Source organism: Scyliorhinus canicula, chromosome 16 (assembly GCF_902713615.1).
Source record: "Scyliorhinus canicula chromosome 16, sScyCan1.1, whole genome shotgun sequence".
In the NCBI taxonomy this organism is placed as follows: domain Eukaryota; kingdom Metazoa; phylum Chordata; class Chondrichthyes; order Carcharhiniformes; family Scyliorhinidae; genus Scyliorhinus; species Scyliorhinus canicula.
Window position 1 is genome coordinate 54,978,667 of NC_052161.1, and position 17,332 is coordinate 54,995,998.

Genomic DNA, 17,332 nt, shown 5'->3' on the forward strand with positions numbered 1-17,332 from the left:
GCGTTTTCCTCGTGCACCAAATTAAGATCATCACTATACAGTATGAACATTATCTCGTTCATAAACTAAATAATTTACTTGCTGAAGCATCTATAGAAGTTTATGTGAATTGTGTAGTGGCTGAATTTGATTTAAAATGCTTAAATTAACTTAAACATAGGGTTTAGGATAGGGCGGGGAAATGAAAAAAATGAACTGAAAATCGCTTATTGTCGCAAGTAGGCTTTAAATGAAGTTACTGTGAAAAGCCCCTAGTCGCCACATTCTGGGCGGCTGATACAGGCATTGAACCGTGCTGCTGGCCTGCCTTGGTCTGCTTTAAAAGCCAGCTATTTAGCCCTGTGCTAATCCAGAGAGTGGACCTAGGTAGGATGCTCTTTCAGAGGGTCAGTGCAGATTCGATGAGCTGAATGGACTCTCGCACTGTAGTCATTCTAATTCTAACTGGATACTTATACTACTGGATTGTATAAATTGTAATTAAATATAGCATTGAATTTACAGCACAAAATTAGGTCTTTTGGTCAACTGGTTTACACTCCAAACAAACCTCCCCCATTAACTCTGTCTTGCTGACTACAAATGTGACTAATAGTACAAAAATAAAAACAAATAATGTAAAGAGAAGAGACAGATATGCAATTTGGGTGCAATACCTTTGGCTGACTATGTTGTTCAGATTACTGTTTGCCTCTTTTGGTCTTGGATGAAATACCTGTGAAGAAAGTACTCAGTTGGAATTTTTTGATGCTGTGCATGCGAAGGATGTAATTCCCCAATGTATAGGAGTTAGTCACTTCATTGACTGATGTAGACATGTAAATTTGAATATCATCTGAACTTTGAAATGACATTACAACCATGGAGTAACTACCATCTATTTTGCAACTCCCATCTATCTATTTTATTTTTATAATATATACATTTGAGTTTGAGAAATAATACTATTTTTTAATTAACAGTGGCAAGTGAAATGGTGGTTGTTTATTAACATGCTGTTGTTTTTGCATAATGCCATCCATTTATGGGAGTGATTAATCATTGTGATATGATCACTGTGAAATTTGTCATATAATCATCTATAGTGGTAAAGAAAAGAATAGAACTAGTGAGAATTATAGAAGTATATTGTCCTGTTAAGTAATTTGCAGATGGTAATTGAAAATAACAGCCACTAGATATTAAAATGAATATCATTGTATCCATGTCCTGTGTGGGAGAGCACAGTCATGTTTTTATTAACTTGCCTTTTTAATCTTGTATTTCTAGTCCTATTGCACCGATCCTGACCTTGTTTTGGAGTTGAAGAATCTAATTGTGGTTTATGCTGACACTTTGCAAGTAGGTGTTAGTTCATAAAGTGGTTGTTTACGTTTTATGTTGTATTGTAATCAAAATCTTGAAAAACTTTAGAAAGAAGGTAAATGAAGAGGTATGAGTGAGGGCAAGGGTGTCAAGCCTGTAGACTTAGGAGGGTGTAGACACAAACAAGTGAGGTGTTCCCAAACCAAATGTAATAAAGAATGTTCGATTAGATGGCATTCCACTAAGTCTTGTTTTCAACACCATGATAGTGGAGGAAATGTCTAAAGGCTCTTCTATTATTCTAAGTAAGAATGAAAGTAATGATCAGCAATAGACATACTATTGATCAAATGGAGGCAAGGAAGACTGTAATGAAGAGAGAGACATATTGTTTGTAAGAAAAGTTTGGGGCTAGAGGTGAAAATGCAGACAAATGGACGGAAGGTTAGAGGAGCTTATTAATCTACACTTTTATCCTTTTTCCCATCTTTCCAAACTACATTTGTGATTTCCCTGATGCCCGACATCACAGCAACATTTTCCAGTTCTCTGGTCCTAACTGCCACCTATTCTCTATGGATATCCAATTCCTCTACACCTCCATCCCCCACCAGGAGGGAATGAGGGCTCTCTGCCTCTTGGCGTGGAGCACTGAACAGTACCCGTCTACCACCGCTCCTGCAACTGGCAGAATCTGTTCTATCACTCAATCATTTTTTCTTCAATTTGTCTCATTTCCTGCAAATAAAAGGTGTGGCCATGGATACCCGCATGGGCCCCAGTTATGCTTGTCTTTTTGATGGTTCCAGTCCTACTTGGGCCTGGTCCCACAACTCTTTCTCCATTACATTGATGGCTGTATTAGTGCCGCTTCAACTTGGACCTGGAAAAAGTATTGTTTTTATTTTTTGCTTCCAATTTCCAGCCCCCCCCCCCCCCTTCACATGGTCCACCTCCACTTTCCTTCCCTTCCTTAATCTCCATTTCCAATGATAGACTGACCATCTCTATTCATTACAAACTCACCGACTCTAATAGCTACCTCAACTATAGCTCCTCGTATCCTGATTCCTGTATAGACTCCATCCATTTTTCCGCCTCCGTCACATTGTGTGTGTGTGTGTGTGTACTTTGTTTCTCAATGATAATTACTCTTAAATGAAACCAATCACGTCTGTCTGTGGAACATGGGGCCTGGGACTGAAAGACACATCAATAATAGTGCAGGGCCCTTGAATCGAGAAATGCAAAAAAAACTAAACTTTGCACATGGCTGAATGAGTAAATATATTGTGAAGTATGGTATTGGATCAAGAACAGGGAGGCTTTGGTTGAATTCTAGACTTGTGCTCTATCAACTGATCTTGGGCAGAGAAAGAGTGGGGATCTTGCACTTGACTTAAATGCCCCTGAGCCAGGATAAAACAAAGCCAACTGCCTCCCCATACCTCTACCCTTTTGCCCGAAGAACATTTGTGCAACTTGTCAACAGTCTTCCCGTAGCACAGACATCATGCCTGTGAGACATCAACCTCACTTTTTTCTTTTTAAAATATTTTCCAATTAAGAGGCAATTCAATGTGGCCAATTCACCTACCCTGCACATCTTTGGGTTGGGGGGATGAGACCCATGCAGACACTGGGAGAATATGCATACTCCACACACGGACAGTGACCCTGAGCCGGGATCGAACCCAGGTCCTTAACGCGGTGAGGCAGATGTGCTAACCACTGTGCCACCATGTTGCCCGGACATCACTTTTTCACTCGATATAATGCTTTAATGGACAGCAGTGGGACGTCTCCTTGAGCTAGCTTCCCTGCCAACTTTTACCCTTTCCTTCATATTAAGATGCATTTCTTCCTTCCATCTTCAACCATACTATCTTTACTTTTAATCTTTGAATTCCAAATTGTCAGGCCTCAGAGCAATTGGCAACATTCTAGCATTATAAACTGAGGATTGGCATTGGGAGAAGAATGGAAAAACAAGAGGAATAATCCTTTAATCATCTGCCATACATCCACTGGCCCCCAACTCCTTAATGGTCACAACTGGACCAAAGCTTGAATTATAAATATTTCAATTAATGTGGTTGGCTTTAATTGTGTTAAACGTTGCTTTTTATTTTAGCATTATTAGTTCCACTCTCTCAACCAACTTGCAAGAATGATCTTTTCCTTTAGTAGGATCTGTCTTCAAATCCTTCAGATGTTTCCAGGATTTTGAGTTTCCTGAGCACAATTAGAAGATTTCTATTATTGAGAACCGAGGACTGACCCACCCAACAATTTAGCTACTTAATTGGAGAAGTTGTGATTTGGAGTGTATTTGCAAGGCATTAGAGCAATTCAGATGGACAAGTATTTTTCTTATGAGCATTATTGCCACAGACATTCCATGAGATCGACTCTGTCCCATAGTTCTGAAGGTCATTTAAAATTGTATAAATGGTGCCTCTTTGTTTCGCTCCCCACCCCCATCACTTAAAAGAATTGTGAGAAGCTAAGAAACTGGTTTGAGCTCATGCAGCTACAACCCATTCAGAGCAGAAAAGCCTAATTGGAAACTCCACTATTCTGCAAACTCCAGCCACTAATCCTACATAATTTCACTCATGAAAATGTAGAATTTTTGCACCAACTTCAATTCACAAAAGTTGATTAGAATTGATCATGCTGTTTTGTATTTCAAACTGAATTGATAATTCTTGTTGTCTCTTCTGACATTCCACATGTGTTCCTGATTTTAATTTCTTTTCTAGGGTTATGGATTTCCTGTGAACAGACTCTTCGATCTGTTGCTTGAAATTCGGGATCAGTACAATGAAACCTTATTAAAGAAATGGGCAGTAGTGTTTAGGTTAGTAATGTTTATGAAACAAATTTTGTTCTGGTCATTTTGATATCAAAACATTGCCGTTCATCATTATTTTCACAATCCAATTTAAATCTCAGTATTTTTTGATAAAGTGTGACTATTGTCATCCAGATAGAGCTACCACTTAATTTGCAAACTTACTTAAAGCTAGATTTAGCATCTACCTAAAGTGTGAAATGAAATCTACAACATTCTGACCTAGGGATATGAATCTTGTTAACTTGGCCACGCGGACACAATTTTTCTGGCCATAGTGATGAGTGAAATTAATTTTAGCAATGTAAACCAGTCCATAGGCAAAAATCTATGGTACCAAAGCTCTCATTTAATACTTAGTACGGCACTGTGTACATGAGTGGCCAAGAGATAGATGAAATAGCAGGGGCTATTCTTCTGCGTTGAGGGGTTGGATCAATTGGAGGGTAGAGTACAAGTAATTTTCCTCTTCAACCACATGAACTTTGCTTATTTGGTGCTAACACTGGATGCAAAAGATAACTAGCACTGCATTCCAGCACTAACATCCTTCATTTTGTTTTTAAAAAATTCCAATCTGAAATCAATTATTTAATATTATTTAAATTTAAAAAACATTTCCACCACTACAATACCAACTACTAATGTTAGCGCAGAATCAGAATGTGTATGCTGTCTGTCTAGAGTTTGCCTCGGTTGAATATGGTGCTATTTCACAGGGGCATTTAATGCTTTAATAGGGTGGTAAAGTTTTGGAACCTTCTGCCCCGGAGAGCTGTAGAGGCTCAGTTGTTGAGTATGTTCAAGACTGCGGTTGATGCTTTCTCGACATATAAAAACATCAAGTGATGGGAAATAGTGTATGAAAATGATGTTGAAGTAGATCAGCCGTGATCTCATTGAATGGTAGAACATGCTCAAAGGGCTAACGGCCAACTCCTCTTATTTCTTATGTTAACAGGGACATTTTTGAGTCTGACAACTGCAGTCCAATTCCTGTAGCAAATGAAGAGGAGTACAGAATGATAATTAGTCGATTCCCATTTCACGACTTGGAGCTTGAAAAGGTCAGTGGCATCATTGCTATAATATTTAACTTTGTCTTGTAGAACACCCAAATTTGATTCTGGTTGTTTGTACTGCAAAGCTAATGAAACTGAAGCTGTTTCTGCTTCACAGCAATGTTAAATTTTCAGTAAAGCTCTGGATGAGGACTTGATCTGATCCCAGAGGGGAATGCTGTGAAACATCCTGGGGGCAGTATCATACTGCTTGGGTTTAACACCACATGCAGTATAATCTCCTGATAATTAAAAGTTTATTTTTGTACTTAAGCATTGTAAATAACAACAGTGGGAATATAGTGCTAAAAAACAAACTGATATTTACCTGTGTTGATCAATTTCAAGAAATAGACTGCTGAAAGTATTTTGCCAAGTCTGCAAGAGGTTGGATGAACCTTGTCGAGCTGATGACCAAGTTTTGTTTGGCAGTTTAGAAACCAGATTCTGTCAACTGTGATGACTAACTATAGAATAACTGTGCCTCAATTATCCAATAATGCATTAGATTATTGTGGGTTTCATCCCCACCACCCAAAGATGTGCTGAGTAGGTGGTTTGGTAATGCTAAATTGCCCCTTAATTAGAAAAAATGAATTGGGTACTCTAATTTTTTTTTAACAAAAACAAATGTACCTTCAAATTTATTTATTTTAAATGGGAATAAATTAGGAGACCATTGGTAGCGGTGTGGATCCTTTTAGCTATGGCATCAAATTTCAAATCTGATACAAAAAGTCTCACCTCGGCTTCAAGTGCCCCACTTTAGCAGGGTGGTTTAGTTGTAGGTTTTTTCACAACATCATTTACTATTTGTAAGTTTAAGGATCTGTAACTGGGGTTGTGTACTATTTTCCTGTATCTAAAACTGTAATATTATAGCACTTTTTTCATATATAATACAGATATTAGAAGTATTTAGATACTTCTAAGTCAAAATTTGCATGAATCTCTGAGCCATTATTTGATTAGTAGAACATAGAACATACAGTGCAGAAGGAGGCCAGTCTTCCCATCGAGTCTGCACCGACCCATTTAAGCCCTCACTTACACGTTATCCCCCATAACTCAATAACCCTCCTAGACTTTTTGGACACGAAGGGTAATTTAGCATGTCCAATCCACCTAACCTGCATGTCTTTGGACTGTGTGAGGAAACCGGAGCACACGGAGAAAACCCACACAGACACGGGAGAACTTGCAGACTCCTCAAAGTCACCCACCCAGCGGGGAATAGAACCTGGGACCCTGGTGCTGTGAAGCCACAGTGCTAACCACTGTGCTACCGTGTTGCCCAGATTAGTACTATAATGCTGGTCCAAAGGGAATCGGAAGACCATGAAAATGTGTGTATGCAAGATATATTGTGCAGTCCTTAAAAGAAAAAAATCAAAAATGTATTATTTTAAAAATTGTTTTAATAGAATATTTTGAATTTTGCATAGCAACCTTTTCCAAAGAGGTTCCCAGTGTCTCAGTCAGTACCTGAGATCTACAAGGAGTTCAAGGAATTCATTTACGCAAGCCTTAAATTTTCAGAATCTCTTCATCGAAGGTGAGCATCAGGTACCTCCAGTGGATGTCACATTACTTGGCTGGGAATATGTCTGCCAATTTTAAATTTTTGGAGCTGTTGGTAAAACTAAATATGGGTGATAATTGTCAAAGATATTAACTGTATAATTCTATACCTGATGTCTTTGCGTGGTGTCAGTGTTATACATGCATGGTTTTCATGGTTGTAGACACTGATTACCTTAATTTTTTTTTCTTCAAATCCAAACTCTCATACAACTGGTCAAAAAATATGCAGTTAATGTAACATTTTCATTTCAAAGTATTTCTCATAAAAGATTAAATCAACCATCATCTTCTATTTGTTGTCTGCTATTATTTAGTTTTCATTATATTTCTCGCTCTTTTCTCTCACTTGCTCTCTGTCGTCTTCAGCTTCCATGTCCTCTTGTTGACACCTAGCTTTAGGTGACCTGAATGGTTGGCAACTAATAATTCTGGAGAGTCATTCAATTCCCATGCGCAACAAAATCATGAAGTTGGAAGGAACAGTGGCAAATAACAAGTGAATGCTAAATGCAAACACTTTAATACAGATGTCTATCATATTTTGTCCCTTACAATTCAGTCATCATGCCTGGATATATACAAATTTCTGTCACACTACAACCTGAGTGATTCAAATACTTATACAAAAGAGCAACAGATTGCAAGTCAACAGTAGAAACCACAAAACTCAAATTTAGAAACACAACTAGAAAAATTATCAGTAAGTAATTACTAGATATGTGCAATTAAAAAATAAAGGAGGAGCTGAACAAATCCAAACTGCAAGAAATTGATTGAGTTCTCCATATAGAAGTAGAATAGAATCCCTGCAATGCAGAAGGAGGCCATTTACGTCCATTAAGTCTGCACCGGCCCTTAGAAAGAGCACCGTACTTAAGCTGTATATAAGTACTTCTTTATGTACTTGGAATCTCGAACTTCCATGAAAATCTTTGCTTACATGAGAAACCTGAGCTGTATTGAGTCAAGACATGCTTATTCCCAGATCCATAAATGTTGGGTGCGAGCATACCAGCTAGCAACTTAGACAATCGGGTGGCACGGTAGCACAGTGGTAGCACAATTGCTTCACCGCTCCAGTGTCCCAGGTTCGATTCCCAGCTTGGGTCACTGTCTGTGTGGAGTCTGTATGTTCTCCCAGTGTCTGCGTGGGTTTCCTCCAGGTGCTCCAGTTTCCTCCCACAATCCAAAGATGTACAGGTTAGGTGGATTGCCCGTGTGAAATTGCCCTTAGTGCCCAAAAAGGTTAGATGGGGTTTGGGTTACAGGGCTAGGGTGGAGGTGTGGGCTTAGATAGGGTGATCTTTCCTTAGACCTGTGCAGACTCGATGGGCTGAATGTCTTCCTTCTGCACTGAAAATTCTATGATCTATGAACTTCCGTTCTCCTTGTGTTTTTACACCTACATGTCATACAAGTTTTTATGATGGCAAAACTGGACAGTCAGTGGGTCCACCAAAATTTTGTAAGTAGCCCCATGGAAAATTAATGAGGAGACAACACCTTGAAAGACTTTTTTTTTTAGTTCAGTGAAAATAACTGGGAGGTTTTTAGGTAAAATTTATGATCAGGATAAACATGAAATTTTTAACTATTTATGATGTAACTTTCTTGAAGAATCTTTAGTTGCTTGCAGCATGTTACATACGTGACAAATGAAACTACTTTTTAAAAACGTATTTGTTTACACATGTAGCTTGCACACAATAATTGTTGATGTGCTCCAACCATTTCTTCAATTGTATGCACAAATTTGCTTGTGGTGATTGGTCACCTGTTCATTGATGTGGATGGCACTGCAGCTTAAAGCACATTGGCTGATTTGGTTGTCGAGATTAATGTGATGATTTTGAAGTATGCCATTATAAGTACCCTTAAAAATGTCTGGAGGGCACATTGAATACAGATTTATGTCAACATATTTTAGCATGGTGTTTGCTGTGTGATAGGTTGCTGTGAAAGGCTCTTGATTAGTCAGTTTTACTAAGTGCATCCAATTAATGCATATTAATTCTGATTTTCAGTTCAACAGAAATAGATGATATGCTCAGAAAATCTACCAACCTGCTGCTTACTCGAACTCTGAGTGGATGTTTACAAAGCCTGATTAAGAAACAGCACATAGGTTTGACTGAAGTATGTCTTTAATGCCTGGAAGGTTTTGTGCTTCAAAATAATATCAACCAGCAGGTTATATATTACTATCAGGCCATTGCTATTAATTTGAGTAGTTGAAATCTGATGTCACATTTTGGGCAACCAATCAATTCAATTGTTATTTATGCAATAACATTACTATTCTACCTGTCCACTAGGTGGGAGGTGCAGTCTAACAAATAAAACTCTTGATAATTAATATTCTTCAAGATACAGATTTCAATCCTGAAATTGGCCAGTTCGAGTACTGGCCATGAATTGTATACTTAACCGTATATGATTCACTAAAAGCAATAATTTTGCTGCAAAATCTTGGGGTATTACGGAAGGGTCCTATGGTAACAAACAACTTAGTGGTAAAACAAAGTCATTTGAAGTTTCACTAGCTAAATTTTACAGATTATAATAATTTGATTTGAAATCCAAAATCACTACTATAACATTTGAGGTTGTTGTCTGCCAAACAATATCTTTATACCATCATGCACTTTGTTTAAAAAGCACCTCACAACTAGCTTTTGGGCAGGAAATATTTTATATTGGTTCCGTATTTACTTTATTCAGGAGAAGTGTACAAAATGATTGCATACAAAGCATCAATTTGAAAACCGATCCCTTGGATCTTTTATTTCTTAAAAATACTGCACAGCATACAGTACTTTCTCCCCATCTTTCTAGGATCTGGGGCAAAAAGGTGGCTCATGTGGAAAAGTGTGAGATTATGCGCTTTGATAGGAAATATAGAGGCATGTGGAAAGACTTCGGAAATCAGGAGTCCTAGTTAAGGATTTTCTTAAGGTTAACATGTAGGCTCAGCTGGCAGTTAGGAAGGCAAATGCAATGTTAGCATTCATTTCGAGAGGGCTAGAATACAAGAGCAGGGATGTACTGAGGCTGTATAAGGCTCTAGTTAGATCCCATTTGGAGTATTATGAGCTGTTTTGGGCTCCATATCTAAGGAAGGATGTGCTGGCCTTGGAGGGGGTCCAGAGGAGGTTCACAAGAATGATCCTGGAAATTCTCAGTATGTACTCCATTGAGTTCAGAAGGATGTGAGGGGATCTCATTGGAACTTGCAGAATATTCAGAGGCCTAGATAGTGGACATGGAGATCTTATTTCCACTCGTAGGAGAGACTAGAACCCATAGGCACAGCCTCAGACTGAAGCGACGATCCTATAAAACTGAGATGAGGAGACATTTCTTCAGCCAGAGGGTGATTAATCTATGGAACTCATTGCTGCAGAAGGCTGTTGTCAAGTCATTGAGTGTCTTTAAGACGGAGAGATATAGATATATTCTTTAATAATAAGGAGATCGGGGTTATGGGGAGAAGACAGGACAATGGGGATGGCAGAGCAGACTCGATGGGTCGAATGGCCTAATTCTACTCCTATAATCTTTTGGTCTTGTGGATCTCTGAGCACTGGCCATCCTCTGATGTGTCCCACAAATGACGTTTGATGCTTTGGGTCTTATAGCATTTGGACACTAAGGGCAATTTCACACGGGCAATCCACCTAACCTGCACATCTTTGCCCTGTCAGTGCCCCCAGTAAAACCCTTACTCTCTCCCACCCTATTGCTGCACCTTATAGAACCCCATCTTTATTCCGTGAAGCTCAAGAGATGCAGACTTAAATATACCTGGCGCACAACTCGTATAGTCATTATTACCAGATCTAGCTATATGAGATCAAGCTCCATTAGACTCTAATTTCTTGGGCCAAAGCTGTCGCGTCTTCACCCTTCCACTGCCCTAACCTAGAATCTACATTTTCTTCCAGTTCCTTTCTTATTTTCCTTTATGCCCTCTCCCAAGTTAATCTTGGCTATGAGATCCAACTTCTACTCTACTTATTATTAAATCACCCAGTTTGCCATCCTGGTCCCATGACAACTGTCTTCTCCATTTCAGAACTTCTCGCTCCTCACAAAAAACCTCCAGCAATCTACCACTCCATCTCCAACCTTTCTTTCTTATCTAATGTCATCTTACTATTGTCAATCTTTTCCACAACTTTCACTTGAGCTCTCCAAGTGGATTTTTGCACCGAACTAGCTGCAATCAAAGTCACAAATGACATCCTCTGTAACAGTAATTATGGGAAGCTATACCTCCTTGACCATTCTGCAGACTTCGACATGTTTGACTGCATCATCCTCCTCTAATCCTTGCTTCAGCTATAAGACTCCTCTCATTTGGTTCCACTCCTGATCCAGAGAATCTCTGCCAATGGTTTTCCTTCCTGCCCCAGCACCATTATCTCTAGAACTCTGCCCCCCTCCCCCAAGATTTATCCTTTTCCCCTTACAATTCCTAACCTTAGTGACATTATCAGAACATGTGATGTCTAGCTCATGATACCCAGCCCCCCCAAAAACCAATTAATCTCTCTTTCCAACCTCCTTTTCAGGCTGATCCAACCTGTTTCCAACCTCTGTATCCTACTTGACTGAACGTCTGGCTCAGTACCTGGATTGGCATGGTGTGGCTCCAGACTAGTTACCAGCTTTGCCCATTGCATGCTGCTCTATCCCTTGACTACACCTATGCCAGCTTGAACCGCACTGTCCAACCCCAAATCTAGCAATATTTGAAATCCGGCAATACACAAGTCCGAAGGGTACTGGATTTGAGTTTCTGTATCTGTACTAATCCTAATCTGTTTTGCATCTCTATCTTATTCACATACTTCCAGGAGGAGTCATTGGATAGTGGTCTAATGAGGTTTATATAAGAATTAACTTGAGCCATGCAGAAAAGTCATAGGTCAGCTATTGATCTGTGTTAAGTAACTGCTGTTTACTAGGGTGATGTAAGGAATTGTATAATTGGTCTCAACTTCACTGGATTGAAGATGGGAAAATCATCGAGAATTCATATTCTTAATTACAGACCATTGGCGCAAGAAAGAGATATCTTTAGGCAGCTGTGATGTCACCCAAGGCTGAAATAAATGAGTTAATACTCGCTGACTTCACTAATATTAGAAAACAGTGAAATGTATTCAATGACTCATTAAGATTATTATGGAATCTACTTCTAATGTTTACAGATTGTCATTGTTACGTAGATATAATGTTTAAATCAATTTGTACAAAACCTGTTTTTCCTATTATCTGTACTGATCAGTAAAAACTATTATTCTGATCAATTAATTTCACAATGCATCTTTGATCATTTGGCATCAGCAAAGATTTGCACCTCTTGCATGTAATTAGCAGTTCAGGTAGTTGCCCAATTGAGCTCCTGCTGCTGGACAAGATATGAACCCTCTCCACTACTGATGGCGTGTGTAAGATTTGCAGGGTGCACTGCAGCCACCCACCAAGATAACTTCAATATCACTTCCCTTCTATAGGTGAAAAGGACAAGCATAGCAATGCAATGGGAATAGTTAGGCCAGTATTCTGAAATTCCCTCCTTTAGCACCATCAATTGCCACAATAACCGCAGTGGTTTCAGGAGAAGTTCCACCACTACCACCTTGGGTTAACTATGGTGGGCAATAAAAGACCATTTCACCCACATTTGGAGGATAAATTAATAGTTACTCTCTTGCAATTCCTGCTTACTTCAGGCCACTACACTGGTTCAGTGCTGACCTGTTCTTACACTAAAGAGGTTGCCACTCAAAGCTACTGCTGGCTGCTGCAGAGCTGTATAGACTGCCAGTGAGTAGCGCTGTTAAACAACTTAATCAGTATTCACTGGTTCTCGTAAATAGCTGAGCAGCCTAGATCCTGATTTGCAACACAAACTTTGAGCTCTTAATGGGGCACTGGCTATAACTTCTGGATTTTAGAAGTTTCATTAGCTGTACATTGTGGCATCTTTTACACTTTATTAATCAAATTATCCAACAGTGATGCTCAGCTGTTCAACAGTACTATTCACCAGTGTTGTAAACATTTGGGTGACAGTCTTGCAGTGCTTTTAAATTTTAAAGCTTATTTTTATCTTGCCCCCACTTTAGCCTATTCTTTGTCAACCAAATTTCCCTTGTGCTCTTTTAGGCTGAGTTGGGCACGATCGGATTGACACATTTAATATTGCACAAGCAACAAGTCAAAGCGATTCATTTTAGAGACAAAATAAATTGAACACTGTGTTCAGATTCCACTGCTACGAAATCTCTTGTATAAATTGAAAAGCTGTACCACAAATACTGATCCCATGATTGTTACTTTGAGTTCAAATGATATTTTATGCTGGATAGACAATAAAGGAAAACCCTAAAGTTCATTCAAAAATGGAAGTAGAATTATGCTAAATATGTAAGAAATATACTCCAAATATCACTTAAACTTTCCTTATCCCCACTCGACACATATACAAAGCATTTTGTAATCTCCACGCTCCGACGCACCATTTCTTAGCTGTAATCTTTTCTTATACTTCATTATTCTGTTCTCTGTTGGCAATGGTACTCAGCAGCTCCACATTGCTTCTTCGTACCATTGCCATCACAGTGGCACAGTGGTTAGCACTGCGACCTCACAACGCCAGGACCCAGGTTTGATTCTGACCCTGGGTGACTATGGAGTTTGCACATTCTCCCATTGTCTGCGTGGGTTTCCTCTGGGTCCATCAGTTTCCTCTCACAGTTCAAAGATATGCAGTTTAGGTGGATTAGCCATGCCAGGTTTCCCCTTAGTGTCCAAAGATGTTGTTGGGTTGGGAGGGATGTGTGGAGTGCTCTTTCGGTGGGTCAGTGCAGACTCGATGGGCCAAATGTCCTCCTTCTGTCGGCATTCAAATTGACACTAAATTTTCCAAATGGTTTTGTTGTGTGCAATTTTTAATTTCTTGCAATAATGTTACAAAGCTTTTGCATATGTGTAGATTAAATCAAGTTTTTAGGCAGAGGACAGTTTAAGATTAACATGGCTGAGACTAGGACCAATTGAAATTTCAGAGTTGCAGGTCCCAGAATAATCCAGTTTAGGAAGAGTTTGAGCTTCATGTGTGTATTGAAAGCAAAATGATATTTTTCATAAGCATGCAGTTCCACCTGTACTGCACAGTATGTAACTATCTGAAGAAATGCAACATTTTTTAACTAGCTTTATTGTTAACTTTTTTTTCTCTGCAGATGTATTTGAATCTGGTCTCTTGCAAAGCAAATTTCCTTTCAGTTGGGTAAATAATATGTACTTGCTAAACAATTGCAAAAGAATCATGTTGCATGGACCCTGTGTGTACTAAATAATTCCGTATAGTAGCTATTAAGCGAGGCATATAATAGTTATTGGTGGTTGAAACCGCTGGAATTATGAGCTAAATGCTTAAGACGTAGCCTAGACTGAATTGTATTGAATTATTGTAATGCTAGAAAATGGTAACAGCTGAAAAATTCAAATAAAGTCTCAGTGGTTATATTTTTACGTTTTGCAGCTTGTACAAATCATCATAAATACAACACACCTGGAACAGGCCTGTAAATACCTTGAGGACTTTATAACCAACATCACTAATGTTTCCCCTGAGACTGTGCACACCACACGACTTTATGGGCTGTCCACATTCAAGGTATGTGCAATGTTAGAAATGTTTGTCATGCAACTTTGGATACAGGCCATGTCATTTCTATAGTCATGTGTGAACAGTTCCTTTAATAGCTGTAATAATTTTGACTTTGTGCATACAGTTGTGATCTAGCATTTAAGCCCTTTTCAAAATATTCTTGTAATATGAAATTTTGGGGGTGATTAAAAATGTTCAATTAGAAAACCAGTAGGTTCACTGAGCTCTCCCTCACCATTCTTTGGCGTACTCAGTCAAATGAGCTGTACTGGAACCAAATAATTGACCATTCTTTTCTGTAAAATTAAACTTTTAATAAGATGTAAAATATTTTTACATGCATTTTGGTTTCTGTGCTTTATTGACTTTTCAGTTCAATTTCTTCCTGTGAACTACTGAGTACCGAATCACTTCCAAAACGATGTTAAACCCAGTTCCACAGTATTTGCTATAATGTGTTTCCCTTTCTTCAGGTGTTTAATATCAATATGATAGACTTTGAATATGTTGATGGATTTCAGGTTGAAATTTCTTTGTCCTCTTGTCTTTGTCCTGTTGGATGTCTGTTAGTTTGATAAAGGAAACTGGAAATATAAAGTGTTTTCATGATATAATTATCAGCATTGTGTTTGTCGACGTGCAAAACAAACATCATTTTTTCCAATCACCTTTTTGTAAAATTATCTTACCGTTTGGTGATTGAAATAGTCATTGCAATAAGAGCTAGATGCCTATCTAAATTATTTTAAATAATGGATTTTTGCAGGATGCTAGACATGCAGCAGAAGGAGAAATATACACAAAGCTTAACCATAAGATTGATGAATTCATACAGTTAGCTGACTATGAATGGACTATGACAGAACCCAATGGTCGAGCCAGTGGTTATTTAATGGATCTTATCAATTTTCTCAGAAGCACTTTTCAAGTTTTTACACATTTGCCTGTGAGTATTGAACTTGTAAATGAAAATCCTTAATTAACACTTTTAAAATAAGTATTTTCTTGGTTTTGTTCCTGAAGCCACTTTGATTTTCCTCTTGTTATTTATGCCTATAATTTTTAAGACCGTGCATATTATAGTTTTACTTATTCTTCGCTTGAACAAGAATTAAAATGTCACTTTCTTTCCAACTAATTTCCTTGAACGGTTCTTGAGCTGAAAAGCAAACAAGCTTCACTGTTGGAAGAGAATTTGAATTAGCTACACAGGTGGCATTAATCCAGTTTTCAAAGATCTCCAAGTGGATTGAGTAAAAAAGTGGCTGTATCTCCAAAATGTTGCACTTCTGGCCTGGCATTGATATTTAACGGCTTTCAAAATCAGACAAACTAATTAAAATAAGAACTATCTTTTATAATTGTGCAACAGAACTGAACAATGTGAATTTATTTCAATTGTCACATAACCACACCCTTAAATTTAACTATAAAGGGAATGTGATTGATGCACAGGATTATGGCCCTTGGATGAAAGGATTATATGGACATTCTATGACTTTTGCATTGTGAAGATGTCCATCTCACAGCTGATCTAATTAGTAACAGTATGTTTTGATTTTACTTTCCTTTTTATTATTGGTGTTCACACTTCTTTCCACACCTGTTTAAATTTGATTTTTTGTTTTGATTTCCTTACTGGGTTCCTTCTCAGAATAACGTCAATCACCATGCAGCAATGTCGGTGAGTAGCTGAAGAAAGCATGCACATCTGAAGGCTATGAACTGGCTACAGGCTTGTTGCTCAAGTCGAGTAACCTTCAATATAAATTTAGAAGTCAACAACTAAACCTGCCCTTTCCCCACTACTGCCTTTTGCTTGTTCTATGTAGAACACATAAATGACCGATAAATAACCGAACAGGCAGGAATTGGGTCATCATTAACATTGTGATAGGGCAGCCTTCAAAATGCATCTCTGTCTGTTGTAGTGGCCGTTGGTTGTGTTTAACAGAATTAGCCTTTCTATCCAAAGACGGAAAATTTTAAACACGTCTTTTTGTTTAACAGTAGCAGACAACAGCATTGATTGCTAGAAAGAACAGACTTCAGGCAACTTAAACTTCCCAAGTTTTTGTTAAATGTAATCTAAAATATAATATTTTGATTAGTGCACTTGATTGTGCAGTCTTGTGTACTTTGAAAAGAATGAATTTAAGCTGAATCTTGATGTTCAATTCTCATGTTTATCAATGAATTATTGTTTCATGCCAATATTGAGTAAATTACACATTATTGGAACACCTTGAGTTAGTATGCACAATGTACTAGTGGCATCCTAACTTCCTTTGGAATCGGAAAATATTTTGTTTCCCCTACAAATGTGAGTTCTGTTGCAACTACCAAGTGATGCTGTAATTTCTGGTTACAAAATGCAGGTCATACTGACACATTTGCAGTCAGAATTCAATACTTGTGCTTTATGCTCTGGAATTTGATGGAGACTAATTTAACATTTTACATTTCATCATTAACTCTTTATTGCACGTAGAATTAGCTATATTAGCAAATTTTCATGACCTAAAACAATTATTGCTTAAACAAACAGTTTGTACAATGTAGTCAAAAAAGGAACAGTAGTATGATGAAGCAGTTCCTTTAGTTACTATTAAAATAATCATTCCACTTATAATTTGGGGGTGGGGGGAGCTTTCTCTTTATGTGCACTTTTATAAGAAAAATACTGAATCACAAAGATTGTAATTATGTGCATGACAAATCTGCTCTCCAGCCAGTTCCTTCCACTCACTGTTTTTCCTAAACCTCTTGACACTGCAATGCGAGACACCCCTGTCGCAACTGTCTGCATTTTACAGATATTCAATACCTTGAACCCAG

General features: G+C 38.2%; 1 protein-coding gene across 1 annotated transcript in view; it reads left to right on the plus strand.

Annotated features, from left to right (window-relative positions):
• The window catches only part of LOC119950879 (exocyst complex component 6-like), a 232,849-nt gene that overhangs the window by 102,189 nt on the left and 113,328 nt on the right, over positions 1–17,332 (plus strand). Inside the window, 7 exon segments of the mRNA XM_038773764.1 lie at positions 1,270–1,341; positions 4,071–4,168; positions 5,124–5,229; positions 6,669–6,778; positions 8,832–8,943; positions 14,366–14,500; positions 15,261–15,440. Coding sequence (XP_038629692.1) covers positions 1,270–1,341; positions 4,071–4,168; positions 5,124–5,229; positions 6,669–6,778; positions 8,832–8,943; positions 14,366–14,500; positions 15,261–15,440 — 813 coding nt within the window.